Source organism: Mytilus edulis, chromosome 3, assembly GCF_963676685.1.
Source record: "Mytilus edulis chromosome 3, xbMytEdul2.2, whole genome shotgun sequence".
In the NCBI taxonomy this organism is placed as follows: Eukaryota; Metazoa; Mollusca; class Bivalvia; order Mytilida; family Mytilidae; genus Mytilus; species Mytilus edulis.
In genome coordinates this window covers 60,071,109-60,092,508 of record NC_092346.1, presented here as the reverse complement: position 1 = coordinate 60,092,508, position 21,400 = coordinate 60,071,109, and the positions used below count along the sequence as shown (strand labels likewise).

Genomic DNA, 21,400 nt, shown 5'->3' with positions numbered 1-21,400 from the left:
GGGAAAGGTGTATTCCTGATTTTGATCAAACTTGTATTTGAAATTTACAAAGTCAGGAATATGACAGTTGTTATCAATTCGTTTATTGTGTTCGAGCTTTTTGATTTTGCCATTTGGTTAAGGACTTTCCTTTTTGAATATTCCTCTGAGTTCAGTATTTTTGTGATTTTACTTTGTACGATTAAGTTTTTAAAAGATTTAAGCAGTTGTTATGGTCTGTTACAGCCAGTCTGATTATATTAACATTTATTGTATTTGTATTAGATTATTGATTTTTAATATCATATAAATAGGATTGCTATTCATACAAAACCATTAAACATTGTATGGACTCATAATAGCAATGCCGGCAACGATATTGCTAGTAGCTATTATTTTTATTGGGGCTACCTGTGCACAAACGGGTGACAATGCTAAATCTTTAGTCACAGATTTGTTCACTACAAATAACTATCAAAAGAAAGTTCGCCCAGTTAGAGATCAGAATGACTTGCTTGTGCTTAGGGTCGATTTCCATTTAATTGGGATAAACGGAGTAGACGAAGCGTCACAAAGACTCACTACTACTGGTTATTTGAGCACACTATGGAAAGATCAATATCTGGAATGGGACCCAACAAGCTATGGTGGAATGATAAGTATAAATATCCCACAGAGTTACGTGTGGAAGCCAGCACTTGCATTGCAAAATGGATTTACCAAGCTACAGGAATTGGGCAGTAGTGTTATCAATGTAAATATCAACATATCTGGACATGTGATATGGGAACCTTATGAAGTTTTTGAATCGAAGTGCAACATTGACGTTACATATTTTCCGTTTGATCACCAAACATGCAATATATCGTTTATTGACTGGTCCAATAATGCAAAAGAGGTACAAATTCAGGAGGGAACTTACGGAATAGTTACAGGTGAATTAGAAGATGATGCTGTATGGACTGTTATCTCAACCAAGTTGTATCATGACACATTTGACTTGGAATCTAGATTAACATACTCTGTAACGATTAAGCGAACTCCAGGATTTTATGTTTTAAACATAATCGTACCTGTTATATTACTTGGCGTTCTGAATCTCTTCACGTTTGTTCTCCCAGCAGACAGCGGAGAGAAGATGGGATACTCTATCACCGTTTTTCTGTCATTTGCGGTATTTTTGATAATTGTTAATTCTGAACTTCCAAAGACGACAGGGTCCATTTTTGGACAGTACATGATATTTCAGTTAGGAATTGCATTGTTTACGGTATGCGTTACTGCAATACAACTACGATTTCATTTCAGAACTGATCCGGTCCCTCGTTTGTTATCAGCCGTAATGGCGTGTCGGTGCAAAAGTGAAAGAAAAATCACCGACGGGAATGAAAACGGAAACCTGGATAGAGATACAGAAGAGAGTAAATTAGAAGAAACTTGGAAGGACTTTATTTCTATCTTAGATTTCATTCTCTTTTGGGTCTCTTTTTTGGTTGTACTTTCTTTAACAATAGTTGTATTTCTTAAATTGAGCTAAAATAATGTTCTCTCAAATCAACTAATGCATGTTTTGTTATAAAGTTACTGTAATGTATAATACTTTCTTATGTTTTGTAAATTCTCAAGTGCCTTAATTCTAAAGTAGAAATGTAATAGAACATAAAGTAAAAAAAAAACAATAAACAACATTTGTTAAAACTGATTCAATGATACAACTTCAAAAGTTGAAGAAAACAAATATATATATGAAATGAGATATATAACGTCGTCTCTTTTATAGTAGTTGGAAATTGGGACTTGCAGTTATTTACAATGTAATATTTTCAAAGTTCGAATCCTAGCTATCTGAAATCCATTATTTTAAAACAAAGAAAAATTTATGTTTTGTAATGTTATAATTAATATATTAAATTACACACTTACAGAAGGAAATCAAGCACCAACGAAAGCAACGTCTAAATAAAGATTGAATTTGTGCATTTCGTGCTAATTTATAATTAATTTATTGTTTATCTGTATGTGATCAAAATAAAATTGCCAGTTAATTTTCCTTGTGCATGTTATTTTGATTTCCATGTCAATATGTACTTATTGTACTTATTGTACAAAATCAAAGTCACAAATTTGTTTTTTTATCAAAAGTTGTGAGCTCGTAGCTGAAATGTCTTTGTCGAATGCCTCAATAATAAAAGGGTCAACTAACGCCTCTGAAAAAAAAGATAATCAAAAAAATTATATTGATGAAATGACCTATGATGACCTTGATGACATGCATACTGAATTGTTTTGTTGTTTCTCACGGAAACCACGAGCATACACTACTCTCATTCATTAAAAAGAGCAGCAGGGTTTCAATAAAAACAATGCGTCTTCTGTGGGTAAGCTATATGCAGGGTTCATAAAATATCTAGACCAACCTTATCTTCTACTTCAAAATTCAATATGGAGGAAGACACCCGATCTACCTCAATAGATATCAGAAAAAAGTTGTATAAGGGCTAATGAAACAACTCTTAAACCAAGTCACACGTCAATTTTAGGTCAAAGTACGGTCTTCAACACGGAGGCTTAGCTCATGCTGTACAGAAAGCTATAAAAGCCCCCAAAATGACTAGTGAAAAACAAACGGGAAAAATCTTAAGTATACACTTACGCCTGCGAGTTAAGATGGTACTCTTATCAATTTTTCGGAAGTGACCGTCTTGATTTGTGAATAGAATGTTAGAATTCGAGGCAAAATCGATAGTAAAAAGTCATCTGTGCATTTAATAGAATGATCGAAAAACGTTCTCAAATACAATACTTGGTTCTTATGTTGTACTTAAACCACTATCCCAGGTTAGGGGAGGTTTGGCGCCACAAACCATGTTTAACCCCCTCAAATTCTATATGATCCTTAATGTGCCAGTCCAAAGTCATTAGTTGATTATTGAGTATTAAGAGTTATTGTGTAGTTATCGTTTTTTGCTCATATGGTTGTTGTTGGAACATGTCTGTTATATAGGTTTTTTTTCGGAATTATTTTGTTATTAATTGTGTCCTTAGTTTTCTCATTTGAATAGTTTCATATTTTCCATGTCTGTTTCTTTTTTAATCGACTATACGATATAGGGTTTTCCTTATTGTTGAAGAACCTACTATTGACTATAATTGCTAACACCCACTTCATTTGAACTTTGGTGGATACATATTTTCAAACATTAAATATAAAACAAATATGGCAAAAAAAGTTTATCTTCTTCTATTGTTAATTTTCCACTTTTTGAAGGGGGTGTTCCTTTTAGCCCCGCCTAGAAGTGTTAATATTTTTTAGACTGGTACTTAGCCTTATTGACAATCTTGACAATATATATAATATTTGAACATTACGAATGCATACTGAATATGCAACGTGTTTGTTATGTCCTTGTATGTAGCTTGACGTTTTATATTCCAATGAACGTGACCTATGTATTACGGGTCCGTCTGTCCGTTCGTCCACTCTTGTGAGCATAGGGGTGCAGATCTTGCAGTTTTTCATTAAACTTATAAGACAGGTTAATATTAGCAATATCTCGGACATGTTTTATAATGGAGGACGATCGAGTTATGCCCCATGGAAATATAAAATATATGCAACGTGGGGAATTTGTCGATACCTATATTTTTGCTCTGCAAAAGAAGATATGTAAATCAGATATCAGAACTTCTTAAGAAGAAAGAAAAGAAGTTAGCAATATCCTTAACTTTAGTTTCCGCTATAAAGATGATGTTCTCATACTAAATAATTCAAAATTTTATGACTGTGTTGAACGCATCTATCCCGAAAATTTTACGACAAAAGAGAATTTCAACTTCCCATTTGTTAACTTTCAATTTTTATGCAGCAACATTCCAACAGCGCCTGCATACGGAGTATATATCTCACCATTGATACCATATTCCTGGGCGTGCATTTCCTATCATGATTTTTTGAAGAGAGCTCACAAGAATGCTATTGACCAAGAGTTCCAAGTGATGAAGTTGAAATCATACCTTCGTTAATTGTACGGATGCTTTCACGATTAGGTTGACCGTTATGCAATGATATCGCATATGTTCCTTATGTCGAAACTACAATCGACGAAGGTGACCCCTGAATAAGACTATTTACTGGGTTTGTAATAACACAAGCAACACGACGGCTGCCACATGTGGTGCAGGATCTGCTTACCATTGCGGAGCACCTGAGATCATCCCCGGTTTTTTTTTATGGGGTTCGTGTTGCTTAGTCTTAAATTTGCTATATTGTGTCTTATGTACTTTTGTGAGTCTGTTTGTCTTTTTCTTTTTAGCCATGGCGTTGTCAGTTTATTGTCAATCTTTGAGTTTTAACGCGCCTCTGGTATATTTCGCCCCTCTTCTATGATACCTTAAATATCAACATTTGATTCGTGTCTAGTTTACTAACATACATATTCCTTAATTTACCGATGATATCATGGAATCATTCTTAAGAAACAAACAAAACAACGGCCCAATTAATGACAGAAACAACGACAGCTACTGAATTCGAGGCTGACTCGGGACAGATAGACGCATTAATATTTTCGTCAACGCTCAATCCTTGCATAACCTAGCAAGTGGCATAACAACAATACATATGAACCAGTTATAAAATCTGGTTGTAAGGGACTTATCTCACCAGAAATGTACAAAGTACAAAACTAACAAAAAGACAAAAATCCCGTTTTAAGAGTACTAACAGTTACTGAAATATTGTTCAAAGCCAATGAGTTCTTTTTTTTTTCATTTTCTACAATTTTTTTCGAGACTTGCCGAGGTACAAAATGATGATGAAAAATTGCAACTAAAGACGTTATCAAAACGAAATTTCAGGCACGAGGGGGTCAACATTTGATGTTTAAACTTCTTTTGGCACATTTGTAACATGCTGTCATGACAAATTAAAAAAACCTTCACCAGCAAAACGTTTTAACCCTCACTACAAACTCCTCAGAGTCTGAATTGACCAGTTTTTGTGCTCGACCAGTAAAATCGAGCACACATTTTACTCGACTAGTCTCGACATTGTCTCGACTGTACTTAACTGTACTTAAGTGTACTCGACTAGGTCTCGACTAGGTCTCGACTTTACTTAATTAGTCTGATTCAGTACTTGATGATCTTTGTGTAGTCTGAAATGGTCTTGACCAAGGCTCGACCTGTCTCGACCTGTCTCGACTAGTCTCGACTCAGTCTCAACCAGTCTCGACCTGTCTCGACTAGTCTTGACCTTCAAATTTAGTTTTGACTGGTGTAAATCAGCCCATCTAACTAAATTAAATATTGATCTTAAAAAATTCAAGCTTATTAGGTAGTTTGATTTATAACTGTGAAATGAAAGAATTTAATTTTACAATATGTAAAAAAAAAATTATTATATAAAAATTCAGATAGGCATCTTTAATTTTTTTTTATAACTTTTTCAAATCAACTTGGATTTTCATCAAACTATGCAGATATCTTAGATATATATCAAGCTTACTGAATCCCATTTCATTTAGTTTTTTGTTGTATTGCTGTAAAATTTAAGAATTAAAGTAATTTTTGTAAAAAAAAAGCTAGGATTTGCAATTCGGACAAAATAGAGATAGTACACTTTAATTTTTTTAATAACTTTTTCAAATCAACTTGGATTTTCATCAAACTATGCAGATATCTTAGATATATATCAAGCTTACTGAATCCCATTTCATTTAGTTTTTTGTTGTATTGCTGTAAAATTTAAGAATTAAAGTAATTTTTGTAAAAAAAAAAGCTAGGATTTGCAATTCGGACAAAATAGAGATAGTACACTTTAATTTTTTTAATAACTTTTTCAAATCAACTTGGATTTTCATCAAACTATGCAGCTATCTTAAATGTATACTAAGCTTACTAAATCCCAGGTCATTTTGTTTTTTGTTGTATTGCTGTCAAATTTAAGAATTAAATTAATCTAGGTCAAAAAAGCTAGAATTTGCAGTTTGAACAAAATAGAGATAGTACACTTTAATTTTCTTTATAACTTTTTAAATTCAACTTGGATTTTATTGAAACTATATAGCTACCTTGGTGATGTATTCTTCTTACTGAATCCCAGGTTGTTATAAAGTTTGTTGTATTGCTGTCAAATTTAAGAATTAATTTAATCTAGGTATAAAAAGCTAGGATTTGCAATTTTGACAAAATAGAGATGGTACACTTTAATTTTTTTCATAACTTTTTCAAATCAACCTAGATTTTCATCAAACTCTACAAATATCTTTGCAATATATTGATCTTACTGAATCATAGGTTGTTATTTTGTTTGGTGTATTTCTGTCACATTTAAGAATTTAATTAACCTAGGTCAAAAAGCTACGATATTAGAAATATATCTTTTCTCATAATTTGGGAAAAAGTATACATAAAATATTAATATAATTCCTTTAATGTTTTATTCCTTTTGATATACACTATATAAATATATCAAAAAGGGATGAAACATTAGAAATTATTAAAATAGTTCTTCTGATTTGTGGTGATTTATAAAGCAATACCTTCTGCTTGGGGCAAACTTATTAAAAAGATCACATCTACCAGAGAGTTTTAAATTCTAAATAAAATTTATTCAAAGTTGCAACATCCTGTTAAATCTAAATCGCAGGGCTTTTAATTCACTAGATAAGTAATACACGAGTTTAAGAAAAGTAGGGCTTTCTTTTTACCTGTAAAACTCACTGTACTGATGTAATTAAATCATGTATAGTGTCATGTCATTAAATTTGACAAAAATATATTTTAAAACTTCATAACAACCTGGGATTTAGTAAGATCACCAAGGTAGCTATATAGTTTTAATAAAATCCAAGTTGATTTGAAAAAGTTATTAAAAAGCTTAAAGTGTACTATCTCTATTTTGTTCGAACTGCAAATTCTAGCTTTTTTGACCTAGATTAATTTAATTCTTAAATTTTACAGCAATACAACAAAAAACTAAATGAAATGGGATTCAGTAAGCTTGATATAAATGTAAGATAGCTGCATAGTTTGATGCAAATCCAAGTTGATTTGAAAAAGTTATAAAAAAAATTAAAGTGTGCTATCTCTATTTTGTCCGAATTGCAAATCCTAGCTTTTTATACCAAGATTACTTTAATTCTTAAATTTTACAGCAATACAACAAAAAACTAAATGAAATGGGATTCAGTAAGCTTGATATATATGTAAGATAGCTGCATAGTTTGATGCAAATCCAAGTTGATTTGAAAAAGTTATTAAAAAAATTAAAGTGTACTATCTCTATTTTGTCCGAATTGCAAATCCTAGCTTTTTAAACCAAGGTTACTTTAATTCTTTAATTTTACAGCAATACAACAAAAAACTAAATGAAATGGGATTCAGTAAGCTTGATATATATGTAAGATAGCTGCATAGTTTGATGCAAATCCAAGTTGATTTGAAAAAGTTATTAAAAAAATTAAAGTGTACTATCTCTATTTTGTCCGAATTGCAAATCCTAGCTTTTTGTACCAAGATTACTTTAATTCTTAAATTTTACAGCAATACAACAAAAAACTAAATGAAATGGGATTCAGTAAGCTTGATATATATGTAAGATAGCTGCATAGTTTGATGCAAATCCAAGTTGATTTGAAAAAGTTATTAAAAAAATTAAAGTGTGCTATCTCTATTTTGTCCGAATTGCAAATCCTAGCTTTTTATACCAAGATTACTTTAATTCTTAAATTTTACAGCAATACAACAAAAAACTAAATGAAATGGGATTCAGTAAGCTTGATATATATGTAAGATAGCTGCATAGTTTGATGAAAATCCAAGTTGATTTGAAAAAGTTATAAAAAAAAAATAAAGATGCCTATCTGAATTTTTATATAATAATTTTTTTTTTACATATTGTAAAATTAAATTCTTTCATTTCACAGCAATAAATCAAACTACCTAATAAGCTTGAATTTTTTAAGATCAATATTTAATTTAGTTAGATGGGCTGATTTACACCAGTCAAAACTAAATTTGAAGGTCAAGACTAGTCGAGACAGGTCGAGACTGGTTGAGACTGAGTCGAGACTAGTCGAGACAGGTCGAGACTAGTCAAGACAGGTCGAGACAGGTCGAGCCTTGGTCAAGACCATTTCAGACTACACAAAGATCATCAAGTACTGAATCAGACTAATTAAGTAAAGTCGAGACCTAGTCGAGACCTAGTCGAGTACACTTAAGTACAGTTAAGAACAGTCGAGACAATGTCGAGACTAGTCGAGTAAAATGTGTGCTCGATTTTACTGGTCGAGCACAAAAACTGGTCAATTCAGACTCTGAGGAGTTTGTAGTGCCTGCAATTTTATTTTTGTTTTATACAAACACTTACAATACATAAAAAAACTGAAGCTGTGGTAGTAAAAAAAAAACCCACCCCAAAACAAATAAAAAAAAATCTCAAACAAAGTTTGATAAGAAAGAATAAAGTTCTGTATTCTAATCGAAAAAAAAGAATCATTTGTTAACATTTATCGGTTTTAGAGAATTTTCCATAAGAATATTGAAAAAATAAAGGACTCATAAAGGTATGAGGTATATCTGACAGACTAAAAGTGTTGTTTCTTTGCTTTTTGTATCTGTGCAAGTACTGATTTTGTGCCATGAATGGATATTTACTGAATGTGAACTTGATTATGGAGTTGAAAGGAAAACTTTTAAATGGAGGGATGAATACAAATCTCAATGCAAAGAAGCACTGTCTAATGATATTGACAATCTCAACTCATTGTGTGATAATTTAAATTTTGAATCACAGGATGGCATAGATAAAACTGTTTCCGACTTCAGTGAATTTTTAAATGGAATCATGTCTCCATAATTTAAAGTTAGGCCAAAAGTGAGTACGTCTAGGAAGAAACGGGACAGAATTCTACTTGTAAGTGAAGACAAACCATGGTTTAATGATGAATGTAAACGTCGGTATAGATTTTATAAAAGATGTCTAAATGCGTTTAACCATAGCAAGGGTAGTACACATCATCTGAACTTAGTAACAGCAAAACGAAATTATAAATTACTTGAAGCAAAACTGAAACGGAATTATAAAAAGCAACAAGGAAATATGTTAGAAAGCTTAAAGAGACACAATCCTAAACTATTCTATAGAAAATTTTCATCTAAGCGTAAAGTTAAACCTAAAGCTACGGGTAAAGAATTTTTTGATCATTTTAAGCGAATAGCGTCCGAAAATAGTTCAGAGGAAAATTCAAGAAATGGAAATTAAAATAATGATGAAATACCGGTTGAATTAGATTGTGTTTTTACCAATAAAGAAATACTATGTGCTATATCTAGTTTAAAGAGAAGTAAGAGTCATGATATTGATGGATTGTTGAATGAATATTTCGTCGAATTCCAGGATATGTCGATACCAGTGTTTAGTAAATTATTTAATGGTATATTGGTTTCAGGACTTTTTCCAGAATCATGGTTTATTGCAGTTATGGTACCAGTCTTCAAACGCGGTGACCCAAGTGACCCGAATAACTTTTGAGGCATAAGCCTAGTCAGTTGCTTAGCCAAACTTTTTACACACATTATAAACAATAGACTAATTAAATGGGCAAACACGTATGATACAATAACTGATGCTCAATTTGGATTTAGAAACGGACTTTCCACTGTTGATGCAATTTTTGCTCTGCAAAGTATTATTTCAAAAACATTGTCAGAAAAGAAAAAACTGTATTGCTGTTTTGTTGACTATGCAAAAGCTTTTGACACTATTGATCGAATGAATTTATGGTTTAAATTCTCTATTGGGTATTATCGCCCATTTTGTTTGCTTTGTATGTTAATGATTGTGAGATGGAGTTTATAAACAATAATTGTAAAGCTGTAGAGTTGAAAGAATTAAGTTTATTTTTATCAAAGTATGCAGATGACATGGTCATTTTTTCGGAAACCAAAGATGGTTTGCAAGAGATGTTAAATGCATTGTATATTTATACCAAGAAATGGAAATTAACTGTAAATATTGATAAAACCAAAATTGTAATTTTTCGAAATGGTGGCTTAGTAAAGAATGAAGATAAATGGTTTTATGATGATGTACACATAGATATTGTTAACAAATTTACTTATCTAGGTATTGTTCTTTATTTTAATGGAAAATTTGCTGTTGCACAAAAAAAAGTTGCAGAACAAGGTAGAAAAGCTATGTTTTGTTTATTTAGTAATATTAGACAATTTTCATTTAATTATGCCACGTTATTGTCATTATTTGATACATATGTGAGTAGTATTCTATGTTATGGTTCTGGAATATGGGGTTTTCATAAAGCGCAAGACGTAGACAAGATACATATTGATTTTTGTAAAAGAATTTTTAATGTTAAAACTAGTACACCGAATGTCATGGTTTATTGTGAACTTGGAAGATTTCCAATGTTAGTAACCAGGAAATTACGTATATTTAAATATTGGATTAAAGTATTGAATAATAACAATTGTATATTACATGGTTGTTACAATTATTTATATGATATGTGTTTAAAGAATCCAAATGACAAAAATAACTGGGTTTGTAAGATACGAAAGGAATTGTTCCATCTTGGTTTGAATGATTTGTGGTATTCACAAAATTCTTTATGTATAGATCATATTATGGTTATTAAACAGAGACTTTGTGATATTGTCAAACAAGAGTTTGATGCTACTTTGGAGAGTTCATCAACATGTTTTTTGTATAGATATATGATATCCAATTTTTCTTTGCAGTCATATTTGTGTAAAACCATACCCGAAATTTATAAAAAGTGTATTGTTAAATTTAGATTGTCATCACATAATCTAGCTATAGAGAAGGGAAGGTATTCTAATATGAATAGAAACCTTAGAACCTGTACATTGTGTATTGATGATATTGATATCATTTTATCATGTCCATTATATTCAAATTTGCGTGAATGTTTGATAAAACCATATTTTGGGCGTAAGCCATCTGTTTATAAACTTTTACAATTATTAAGCACTACTAATGTAAAAGACTTGTGCAACTTGGGAAAATATATATTTACAGCACTGAAGCTCAGAAATGACTGTTTTCAGTAAGATGATTTGTAATTCATTTGTTACAAATATTTGCTATTTGTAATTATATTTAAATGTATTTATTTTTTTGTGTATTTAATACTTCTGTCTGTTTTGTCATGATCGTATATTTTTGTAATCTATATTTAGTATATATTGATTATACATGTACCTATATGTTGTAAAACATTTGGTTAATAAAGAATTGAATTGAATTGAACTGATACCCAAACATTTGTTTTTCTTTTAACCTGATTTGATTCACCACGTTTAGTCAAAGAGGGACGAAAGATACCAAAGGGACAGTCAAACTCATAAATCTAAAACAAACTGACAACGCCATGGCTAAAAATGAAAAAGACAAACAGAAAAATAATAGTACACATGACACAACATAGAAAACTAAAGAATAAACAACACGAACCCCAAAAGTGCACTGTTCATCATTGTCATTTTGTTTAGTTTCTTTTAACCTATTCTGACATCGGACTCAGACTATTTTAGAACTGAGTTTTACTGTGCGTATTGTTATGCGTTTGTTTTTTCTACATTAGCTAGAGGTATAGGAGAAGGGTTGAAAAACATGTTTTACTCCGCCGCATTGGTGCGCCTGTCCCAAGTCAGGAGCCTCTAGTTTTTGTTAGTCTAGTTAAATTTTAAATTTTAGTTTCTTGTGTACATTTCGGATTTTAGTATGACGTCCATTATCACCAAAGTAGTAGATATGTTTGTTCAGAGACCAAACTAAAGAATGTTCTAGGTGCAGGAGTTCCTCGCTGTATTGAAGACCAATTGATGGCCATCAGCTGTTGTTTGTTTATTGGTCGGGTTGTTGTCTCTTTGACACATTCCCAATTTCCATTTTCCATTTTCAATTTTACAGTCAGCTTAATGAAAGTTTTTTTTCCATGAGGTAATTTTAAAGAGATTTTCCAATTATACCCATAAAAATATCTAGTTTCAAGGTCAAAGTTATACGGGATCTTTAAAAAAAATCGAAGCAGACTGAATTAAGTTTTTACCGGTTCATATGTTATAAGGAATGAACTTATCCAAGGGCAATTCAAGACAAATGAACGAAAATATTTATCAAATTATGACAAAATAAAATAACTTTACAAAGAACATGGAATGGAACCAATTGCATGATGTTATTCTTGTTGGTTTTACACAAAAGTCTGAAATTTGTTACTTTCAGAGGATTCCAAGTCCAATTTGATGTTTTCATTTCTCAAGTCTTTGTACTCATGACTCTCGGGCATACCATGTGTCAACAGGGAGTTGTATGGGTGCAAATAGTCATCGGCTTGTTTATCTGTTGATGAGTCGGCACCAATTGATTTATATTCCCGTTTATAAATGTTTGCCACTTGTATCGGTTGATAAGGATTTAAATACCCTTCATCCTCCGCTAGAATAACCTTTTTAGCATCAATCGAATCGTTGTTTTCTGAAGTTTCATCTGATTGGTGTTGTACACCATTTCTTGGCACTTGCAAACTAGGAGGAACCGAGAATGGGTTTTGATCTGTTATCTGTTGTTCATCAATGTATTCATAACTATACATTTCTAATGACTCTTCTGTTGGTTGGTGCCTATTATTAACTTTCTGTTCAGGAACTATTTGTCGAGAACAATATTTGTTCTTTACTCCATTTAGTAGCATACCAATAAGAATGGCTATAACTAATAAACCAACTACTCCAACATAGAGTACGATCTTATCGTCATCTTCTTTTCCTGGAAGAAGTAAAAATAAGTATATGAGGTTTAAATGATCAGTAAAACACAAAAGTTGGGAGTTAATAGTTTATCAAAAGTACCAGGATTATAATTTTATACGCCAGACGCGCGTTTCGTCTACATAAGACTCATCAGTGACGCTCAGATCAAAATAGTTAAAAAGCCAAACAAATACAAAGTTGAAGAGCATTGAGGACCAAAAATTTCAAAAAGTTGTGCCAAATACGGCTAAGTTAAAACATGTGATAATTGAGATACTTCATCATAATGGTAATTTTTTAATTAAGAAATGTTTGACGCAAGCTATTTGTAGTTTTAACATGAATAGGCATTATATTCGTGATTATTTTTTGCCAGAGCGATAGTGATTCTGATTAGGACAATTAAGGTAAATTTCCTTGTCCGGTGTGTATAAGTGTAGAGCGTTTGCGTTTGCTCTTTTTTGTTTGTTTAAAAAGCAAACGACTGACATGGTGGTTTTTTTTTATAGAGGGAGGGGTTTTGAACAGCCAACATGAACGTTGTCGTATCTAGGTCAAATATGTCAATTGCGAATTGTAACACATTGTAGTCATAATAAATGTATTAGTAATTAACATGTGCATGATATGAGAGTTTGCAAGTGTCTTAAATTAATGAAATTTATTAAATGCATGGCAATTTGATAAGATTCCTTTTTCTGCAGTAGTCAATATCCGCATGTGCACACAAATTTTACTGGATTTCGGGCATGAGTTTATTCACTAAGCGAAAGAAGCACGTCATATTAGAACAGTTATTAGTGCTCGAAAAGCAGCATGAATAAGAAAGATATTTACCCATATCAACATATTCATAATAAATAAAAAATGTTTGAGATTGCTAATGTGTATTCTCTTTTATAAATGTTTGCCATTTGTATCTGTTGATAAGGATTTAGAACCCCTTCATCCTCCTGTTGATTACAATTTTTAGCATCAATCAAGTCGCTGTGATTATTGTTTGAAGTTTCATTTAATTGTATATGAATAATCAATTACGCATACAGACCCAGCTCTAAAGCAAATCAGATCGTATGCGGTTTTATCCTTTATAAGTTAATAAGGTGTTTTGTTTTTCTCTACATTGTTATTCTCAAAAAAGAAACTAGTTCTCCTAGGACAGGTTCAATGTACCATTCATTCGGATGAAAATTAGGCAGATTTCGGAAAAGTTTCTATATTGGGTTGTATATAACGATAACTCATAAGCTCTATCAAAAATGGTCGAGTATATTATTACAGACACATCGCTTAATAAATGTTTTCTATTGTTTCTACGTACCCATACATCCCTTGCTCTAAATGTTGAGTTTGATCATTTTCCGATTGAGGTAAATCTAGAATAGTGCTTCGGATGGAAAAAAATGATAAAATATTATTTCATATCATTAGGTTTAGTCCTGAAATATTGAAATGACCAGTATAATACCTGTTTTTTCACCAGATGGTTTATTTGTAGGGCTTCTATCCGTATACGTGGCAGTTGCTTTCAATATATTAGCAGAACCTTTGTAAAAATAAAAAAAATAATGCATAGGTGATCTTTGAAAATTAATGATGGCTCCTCTGTTAAGCTCTTTAAGGTTAAGGAATTTGATGTTCAGTAGTTGTCGTTTGTTGATGTGGTTCATACGTGTTTCTCAATTCTCGTTTTTTTTATATAGATTAGATTGTTCGGTTTTCTGTTAGAATGGTTTTACACTAGTAATAGTTTGTGGCCTTTCATAGCTTGCTGTTCGATGTGAGCCAAGACTTCTTGTTTAAGACCGTACTTTTACCAATAATGGTTTACTTTTATAAAATGTAAATTGGATGGAGACTTGTCTCATTGTCACTCATAGCTCATCTTCTTATATCTATATAAGAAGTTCTTATTTTACTTCCCAAACCCTTAATGTCAAGATCATTATAATCTGTATCATAGTAAAATTATTACGCTTGCATTGTTTTCCCCTCTATACCAAGATCGTGTAGTCTTATTCCATATGACTGTTAACATTTTTCCAGATGTATATAAAAGAAAAAAGTTTATAAATTAATGGCTATGTGAGAAACAAAAGTCATACATAGATACATTTTGTAAGTAAAAAAAATGGAAGTAATTACATATGTGTTTTCTTACAAAAAGCAACATTTTCCCTTTTTGAAATATGAATCAGATCTTGAAATTCTTTAATCATATCTGTATTTGGTTTAAATAACTAGTTAATACGTTTTACGAAATTATATTTTGGGAAATTAAGACCTGTTGATTAACATTGATTTAAATATACGTCAAGTTAATATAAAATAAGATACTTTATTCATATTCTGAATGTTTTATAGCAATTCAATTCGCCAACTGTATATTCTATAGCAACACTGTATTCAGTCACCGTGAATGATTTCAAACGGAGACTATTAAAAAAACCCTAGATGAAATATTTCAAAAGCATTAAGGAAATAACCAAAAACTACTTCCTCGGAGTTTGCCATTTTTTTCTTATTCATTTAGCGCAGTCAACAGTTTGTACTCAAATTAATACGACTAGTAAGTTACATGCTTACCTTTTCGTTGTGTAGATAGTTTTTTAGTCCTTGTAAAAGAACCACAGCCTTGTTTAAAATTACAGCTGGAAAATTATAGATATAAATGTAAATTTGCAATCAAGATATTTTTTTTTTCAAATTAAGAGGTTATTAAAAAGACATATGTTTTATAAAACTATATTTTAGAGATAAATACCAACTAAAGTAAGCGTTTCGAAATATTGCTACTGTTCTAATTAAAATTGTTCGTAAGACAGTACACATGGGCAGCATCTAAAGTACAAAATTTTTAAATCACTCAACATTATACAAATGTTTCTAAACATTTAACAAGGCCAAATTGATGACTAGATCTAAGATGTGTACACCAGAGGATTATCTTGATTTGTAAATCTGTAAGACATGGACCAAATGACAAATACGATCGTAACATTCAGCGAAGCACAAGATAAAACACCAATAACTTTTTTATATGTCAAAAAGGTGGCAAGATTCTCGTGCCCAACCAACACTCAAATTATAAAATAATTAGAAAATCAGACATTGTTCTTTTTCTTTTCCCTTTCTATTGCAGTCAACATTTTTCATCATATATCGGTCGACCTCTATTACAGAACCTACCTATTAGGCTATTACCTATACCAAGTAAGGAATATGACAGTTGTTATCCATTCGTTTGATGTGTTTGAGCTTTTGATTTTGTCATTTGTTTTTTCCAAGGAGTTAAGCATTTTTTGTGATTTTGTTATATTTCCTATTTTGCAAATTCGGAATTTCAAAATATATCTATAACATCTTATTGACAAATGTGGCTTAATGGGCATACTACCTTCCACAACAATAGCAGAAAACAATAGAACATTATATACTAGTCAACAAAAGAAACGATACACGACTTTAGAATAAAATTGATCAAAAAGTATTAAAACTAAAACAAAATGAGATACACTATTTTCAAAAGCTTTCATTTGCAATGTATGGACATATGATAATGAAAATCAAAACCTTTTGGAAATTAACTTAATTCCATGTAAACGATCATAGCCTAGGGTGCAAATTATTTTTGCGGAAAGTTGGACACAAAATCGACACACAGTTTTCTAAGTACCAAAAATATTCAATATGCTAATCAAGTTATGTTCATGTTGTAACTAATGGGTTGAAATATTGTGTTTTTTTAATTTTGGGTAAAAAAAAGTGTTTTTTGAAATCTCAAAAAATGCAAAAAAAAAAAGAAAAAACTGTTTTCGTCTCAAATCAATGTTTTAGATATGCAAACAACACACTTAGAACCTTTAGAATTAGTTTTAAGATTGTTAACGGGTTTTGCAATTTCATTTTACACATACTGTTAATGGTAAATCAATTGATAATGTTTACATTTTAACGATTTCTTGTGGGGCAAAACTTTGCTTTACAAATAAACATAGAAACTGTACGATTTAAAAAAAAAATCGTATTGATGACAAACATTGTCTATATCTGTAAATGAGAGGATGACATCATAAGTTGGAACTTCTGTTTTTGAAATTGTCGTTTTATGTAAATTTTGTCGAAAACTTGAATTTCGCCAAATGACGTCATGAAAGCAAAACATGTTTTTTTTTTAAACGGATTTATATTTCCATGGTCATTAAATATCACTACCTTCAATATTGGTCCTATAAACGGAAAACTTCATCTTTAATTTAAAAAAAAGTCGTGTATCATTTCTTTTGTTGGCTAGTATATTTGTGACAATGTATATATGTTTTATGAGTGTATATTAATATAGAATTGATTAACTTGATTTTCTAATCTTATATGTCTTATAATTGTAGTTTATGTTATGTGGCTTTGGGGTCAAAGCCAATTAAGGCAGAGGGGAGATGTTATAGATATATTTTGAAATTCCGAATTTGCAAAATAGGAAATATAACAGCTTTGCAAACTTTCTTTTATTAAGTATTTTATTTTTTATTCTCTAAATGAATTTGTAAAAATGGACAATTTAGAAGAAAAACGATTTGACAGATGTTTGACAAATATTGATAATCATTCATTCATTAATTATAAATGCTATATTTGATTTTCAAGAAAAAGTGTAGGCAATTAGGCCTATTGTCAAAATTACATTGATTGTCGCAACATAGGTATACGAAAATCAATAATTTAGATCAAAGTGTCAGCTTCGTTGACAAGACAAAATTATGAGTGACCAATTAAAATGTTGTGGTCAGTTACGAAATCATGTAACGAGAATTTTCATTGGTAAAACGAAGAAAACCTGAGATCTCTAAGCATGTGAGCAATGACCTTTTTTAAGCTAATGTTTTGGGTTATTCGTCAGTTGCCATGAGATTTCAGTTGTAATAAAATATAGTTATTTCACTGATTATATTTCAGAGAGTATACATCTGTGTTATTTGACTAATCACCACATTAAGTTAAACATGTCAGGCAGAGGTGGATCGTTATGACATCGAGCAGTGAGTCATGCTCACCTTCGTTGTTGACTGGAGATATCTTCACCATTGTACACTTACTTGAACATCAAACCGCCAACTGGGACCTCTCAGCAAGGAATGGAGATTACAAGCTAGTAATAAGATGGAAAAAGTCCAGACAACATGAAGTGCAGACCGAGTCACCTACAACACAAAAGACACGGAAACGGTCATCAAAAGCTAGATCTGACAGGAACAAACGCCGTCTAGAAGCTTACATAGCCAAGAAGTCCGCACAATCGACGTCCACACCAACGACAAGTGAGAATGGAGAACCCGCTCAAAATAAATGTCTAGAAAATGACCCCGATGTAGTGCTTACCAACAATACCGAAGAGAACGGAGAAAATACCGCTCAACATACAGAGGTAATGATTACACAGGAAGAACCGTTAATCACAGTACCCAATGTTGACAGAACACTATCCTGTAAACCACACGAGGATCCCGCCTGCACAACAGGTGCCGAGGGTCAACTTTAAGCAAGTTATGCAGGAATGGAAAAAACTAAAACTGAACGAACTTCAAGATACAGGATAGGAAAGATCACTCTCGACCTCCCACAAAAGACATTTCTGTTCGAGGTAGAAAAGGAAAACAGTTTTATCCTTGTCTATTCAGACAAACTGTACCCCTATAAACTAATTGAAAAAGAAAAAGATCCGACTTTCTATAGCGCCATCAAAAGAAGTCATGACCACTGGTTAGACGTACGAGACAAGAAAAATTTCTTGTACTCAGAAGAACGTAAATTGAACATCGAAGAAGTGGCTAAGAAGAACAATTTGAAATTGAGAAAAATAGATAAAATAAAGGCTATATGAGCCCAAACCCGTTAAATACCCTTAACTGTTATATCTTTGTGTTAACGGGGCGAGATAAGCCCACCCCTTTTCTTGCCCTAAAAAAAAAAAAAAAAAAAAAAAAAAAAAAAAAAAAAAAAAAAAATAAATAAAATATAATAGTTATTTTGGAATTCTTCGTTTTTACCAGGTCATTCATATTTAATATTTTAAAGCATTCTTTTTATGAAAATTACATTTTACATTTACTTTTTAATTTAGTTTTATTTATTTAAAACGAGAGTTTTTGGTTTATTACATTACGATTAATATAGATGCTTTATAAGAGAAAATAGGCAGTAAACATTATTTCCGTAAATGTTATTTATTTCATAGATATTCATTATTCCATGAGAATTAGTATACAAGAGATTTGTGAATTTAAAGCATCATTTATTTGTAGTAAAGTACAATTCTGTTATTTGCTTATATTTAATATTCAACGAAGTTTAGAGAAATCTTTGTTTGTCGCTTCGGTTTACCTTGACAACGCAACAGAACATAAAGAAAATATATATTTGTTGTTGTTTCATGTATATTGAAATTGTACTGATGCAGGATTGATCTCCAGAAAAGAAATATTTGCGTATTCCGTTATACAAAAGAAACATTTATATATTACAGCTTGAAAATAATATCTATGTAAGATGAACTATATATTGTGAAATATATTGTAAGCATTAATATGAAATTTTTATTATAAGAGTTGACATGTGATTTCAGCTGTAATAAAATATAGTTATTTTGGAATTCTTCGTTTTTACCAGGCCAGCTAAAGTCCAGACGACATAGGCTGAAAGTCAAGTACGACAATTTTACTTTGTATGTACTAGTTATAAGAATATGTGGTATGAGTGCCAATAAGACAACTCTCCATCTAAGTCACAATTTAAAAAAGTAAACCATTATAGCTCAAAGTTGTATGTACAAATGTATTATTAATTTGTTCCCATTCTAAACATATATGGAATACTTGCCACTGGATGCCAATCTATCAATCTTTGTTTTTCTCTGACTTACAACTAAATATAAAAGTTCTAAGAAATATTGTGCATATCTGTTCACAATACTGCCATTCATTAATTTTGAATGTAATACAAAAAAAGCTATATCATAGGAGTATATCTTACTTACAACTCGAAATTGCATTTACATTTGTATGCACAACGATTCCCGTAATATGGATACTGACATTGATAGCAAGCTACACCTTTGGTTGATGTGTAACCTATGGGACACTCTGCAAAATATTATATAAAATACACCTTTTGATTGATGTGTGACACTCTGTTATTAACATAAAACTACACCTTTGATTGATGTGTAATCTATGTGACACTCTTCAACATGCTTTTTTTATGTTTTTTTCGTTAATCTTGGTGAGTACAATGGTATAACAGAAAACAATAGCAACAACGTTACCCTCTGTCACAACAGTGGTGAAACATAAGTTTTAGATAGAAATATCTAAAGATGTACCGAGTTATCTTAAAATAGAAAGATTAGCAACAAAGTAATATTTTAACGAAATAATGTTTCCATTTTCACATTTGGGTAGAATAACTTGCTTTCATGTATCTCACATGTTAGTTATGACTAAGTGTTGATCTTTTGTACTGTTGTGGTATACTTGCTGATGCATGATGCTATCGCCACATGCATATTGTAATTTTTATTTCGTTCCAGCTATTTCAGCGGTAACACATTTGATAAATAGTCAGCAAATACCTTGAGGACAGTATAGATGTTTTTGTGTTCTGTTAAATTGTTCCTTTTAAAATTGTTACACGATGATGACTTGTCGTACCCATATTTTAACTATTTTATTTAATGTGTTTTAGTTAACGCATCATTGTAAATATAACGGAATTTGATGAGACTGTCATCAAGGTGAGAGGGTTAGCGCTATAAAACCAGGTTTAATCCACCATTTTCTACATTTGAAAATGCCAGGAATATGACAGTCTTGTCCATTCGTTTTTGATGTGTTTTGTTATTTGATTTTGCCATGTGATTATGGACTTTCCGAATTGATTTTATTAAAATTTGCATATACCAGGTTAAGGACATTTTTAGAAATCAAGGAATGTATCTACCTCATGCACAGCTTTGGCTATACTTTTTGGGGCCTGTTTTGTGTATAGATCTTCACATTTTAATAAGGAATATGACAGTTGTTATCCATTCGTTTGATGTGTTTGACCTTTTGATTTTGTCATTTGATTATAGTTTTGTATTTTCCTCGGAGTTCAGTATTTATGTGATCTTACTCTTTGATACCATTTATGTTATAACAACATTTTACCATTTCGTTGTTTTAAAAGCTTTGCATGAGATAGAGAAATATGATTTCAATTTAAACTGAGACAGGAACTGAAACTATGTGTTTATGATTTGACCTTTCTAAATTACTCTTGTAAATCTTGGAACAATATTTAAACAAAAAATACAAAAATATAAAATACCCTGAATCAATATCAAAACAACACACACAAAAATTAATAACAGTCGCCATTCAAATTGACGATCAAACCAGGCCAGATTACACCAAAATATTTCACACTTTACCATCAGGTTATGTGCAAGTGTACGTACTGCAAGTATTTAAAATTCATTTCTAATCAATAAATATATTTAGTATATAGATTTCAATCCATAAAGATTTGGTCATTTGCATTGCAGCAGATTACAAGCACACAATTGCTAACAGTATTCCTTAATGTG

General features: G+C 31.2%; 2 protein-coding genes across 2 annotated transcripts in view; one reads left to right on the top strand and one right to left on the bottom strand.

The window, feature by feature from the left end:
- Window positions 1-343: 343 nt before the first annotated feature.
- LOC139515345 (acetylcholine receptor subunit alpha-1-B-like) lies at window positions 344-9,247 on the top strand. The gene is made up of 2 exons (XM_071304910.1): window positions 344-1,400; window positions 8,850-9,247. The coding sequence occupies exons 1-2, from the start codon at window positions 344-346 to the stop codon at window positions 9,245-9,247; spliced, it is 1,455 nt and encodes a 484-aa protein (XP_071161011.1).
- Window positions 9,248-12,202: 2,955 nt separating this feature from the next.
- Window positions 12,203-21,400, bottom strand: part of LOC139515343 (uncharacterized) — an 18,511-nt gene continuing 9,313 nt past the window's right edge. The window contains exons 3-6 of the mRNA XM_071304909.1: window positions 19,811-19,916; window positions 15,367-15,431; window positions 14,249-14,326; window positions 12,203-12,796 (exon numbers count right to left, since the gene is read on the bottom strand). Coding sequence (XP_071161010.1) covers window positions 12,222-12,796; window positions 14,249-14,326; window positions 15,367-15,431; window positions 19,811-19,916 — 824 coding nt within the window. The 3' untranslated portion in view covers window positions 12,203-12,221. The remainder of the gene's footprint in view (window positions 12,797-14,248; window positions 14,327-15,366; window positions 15,432-19,810; window positions 19,917-21,400) is intronic.

Excerpts from the sequence above, each read along its gene's own strand:
- LOC139515345 (XM_071304910.1), top strand. The coding sequence starts at position 344 with ATGCCGGCAACGATATTGCTAGTAGCTATTATTTTTATTGGGGCTACC. Across the intron at positions 1,401-8,849 it reads GGATAGAGATACAGAAGAGA|TTAGGCCAAAAGTGAGTACG; the intron begins GTAAATTAGAAG and ends CATAATTTAAAG.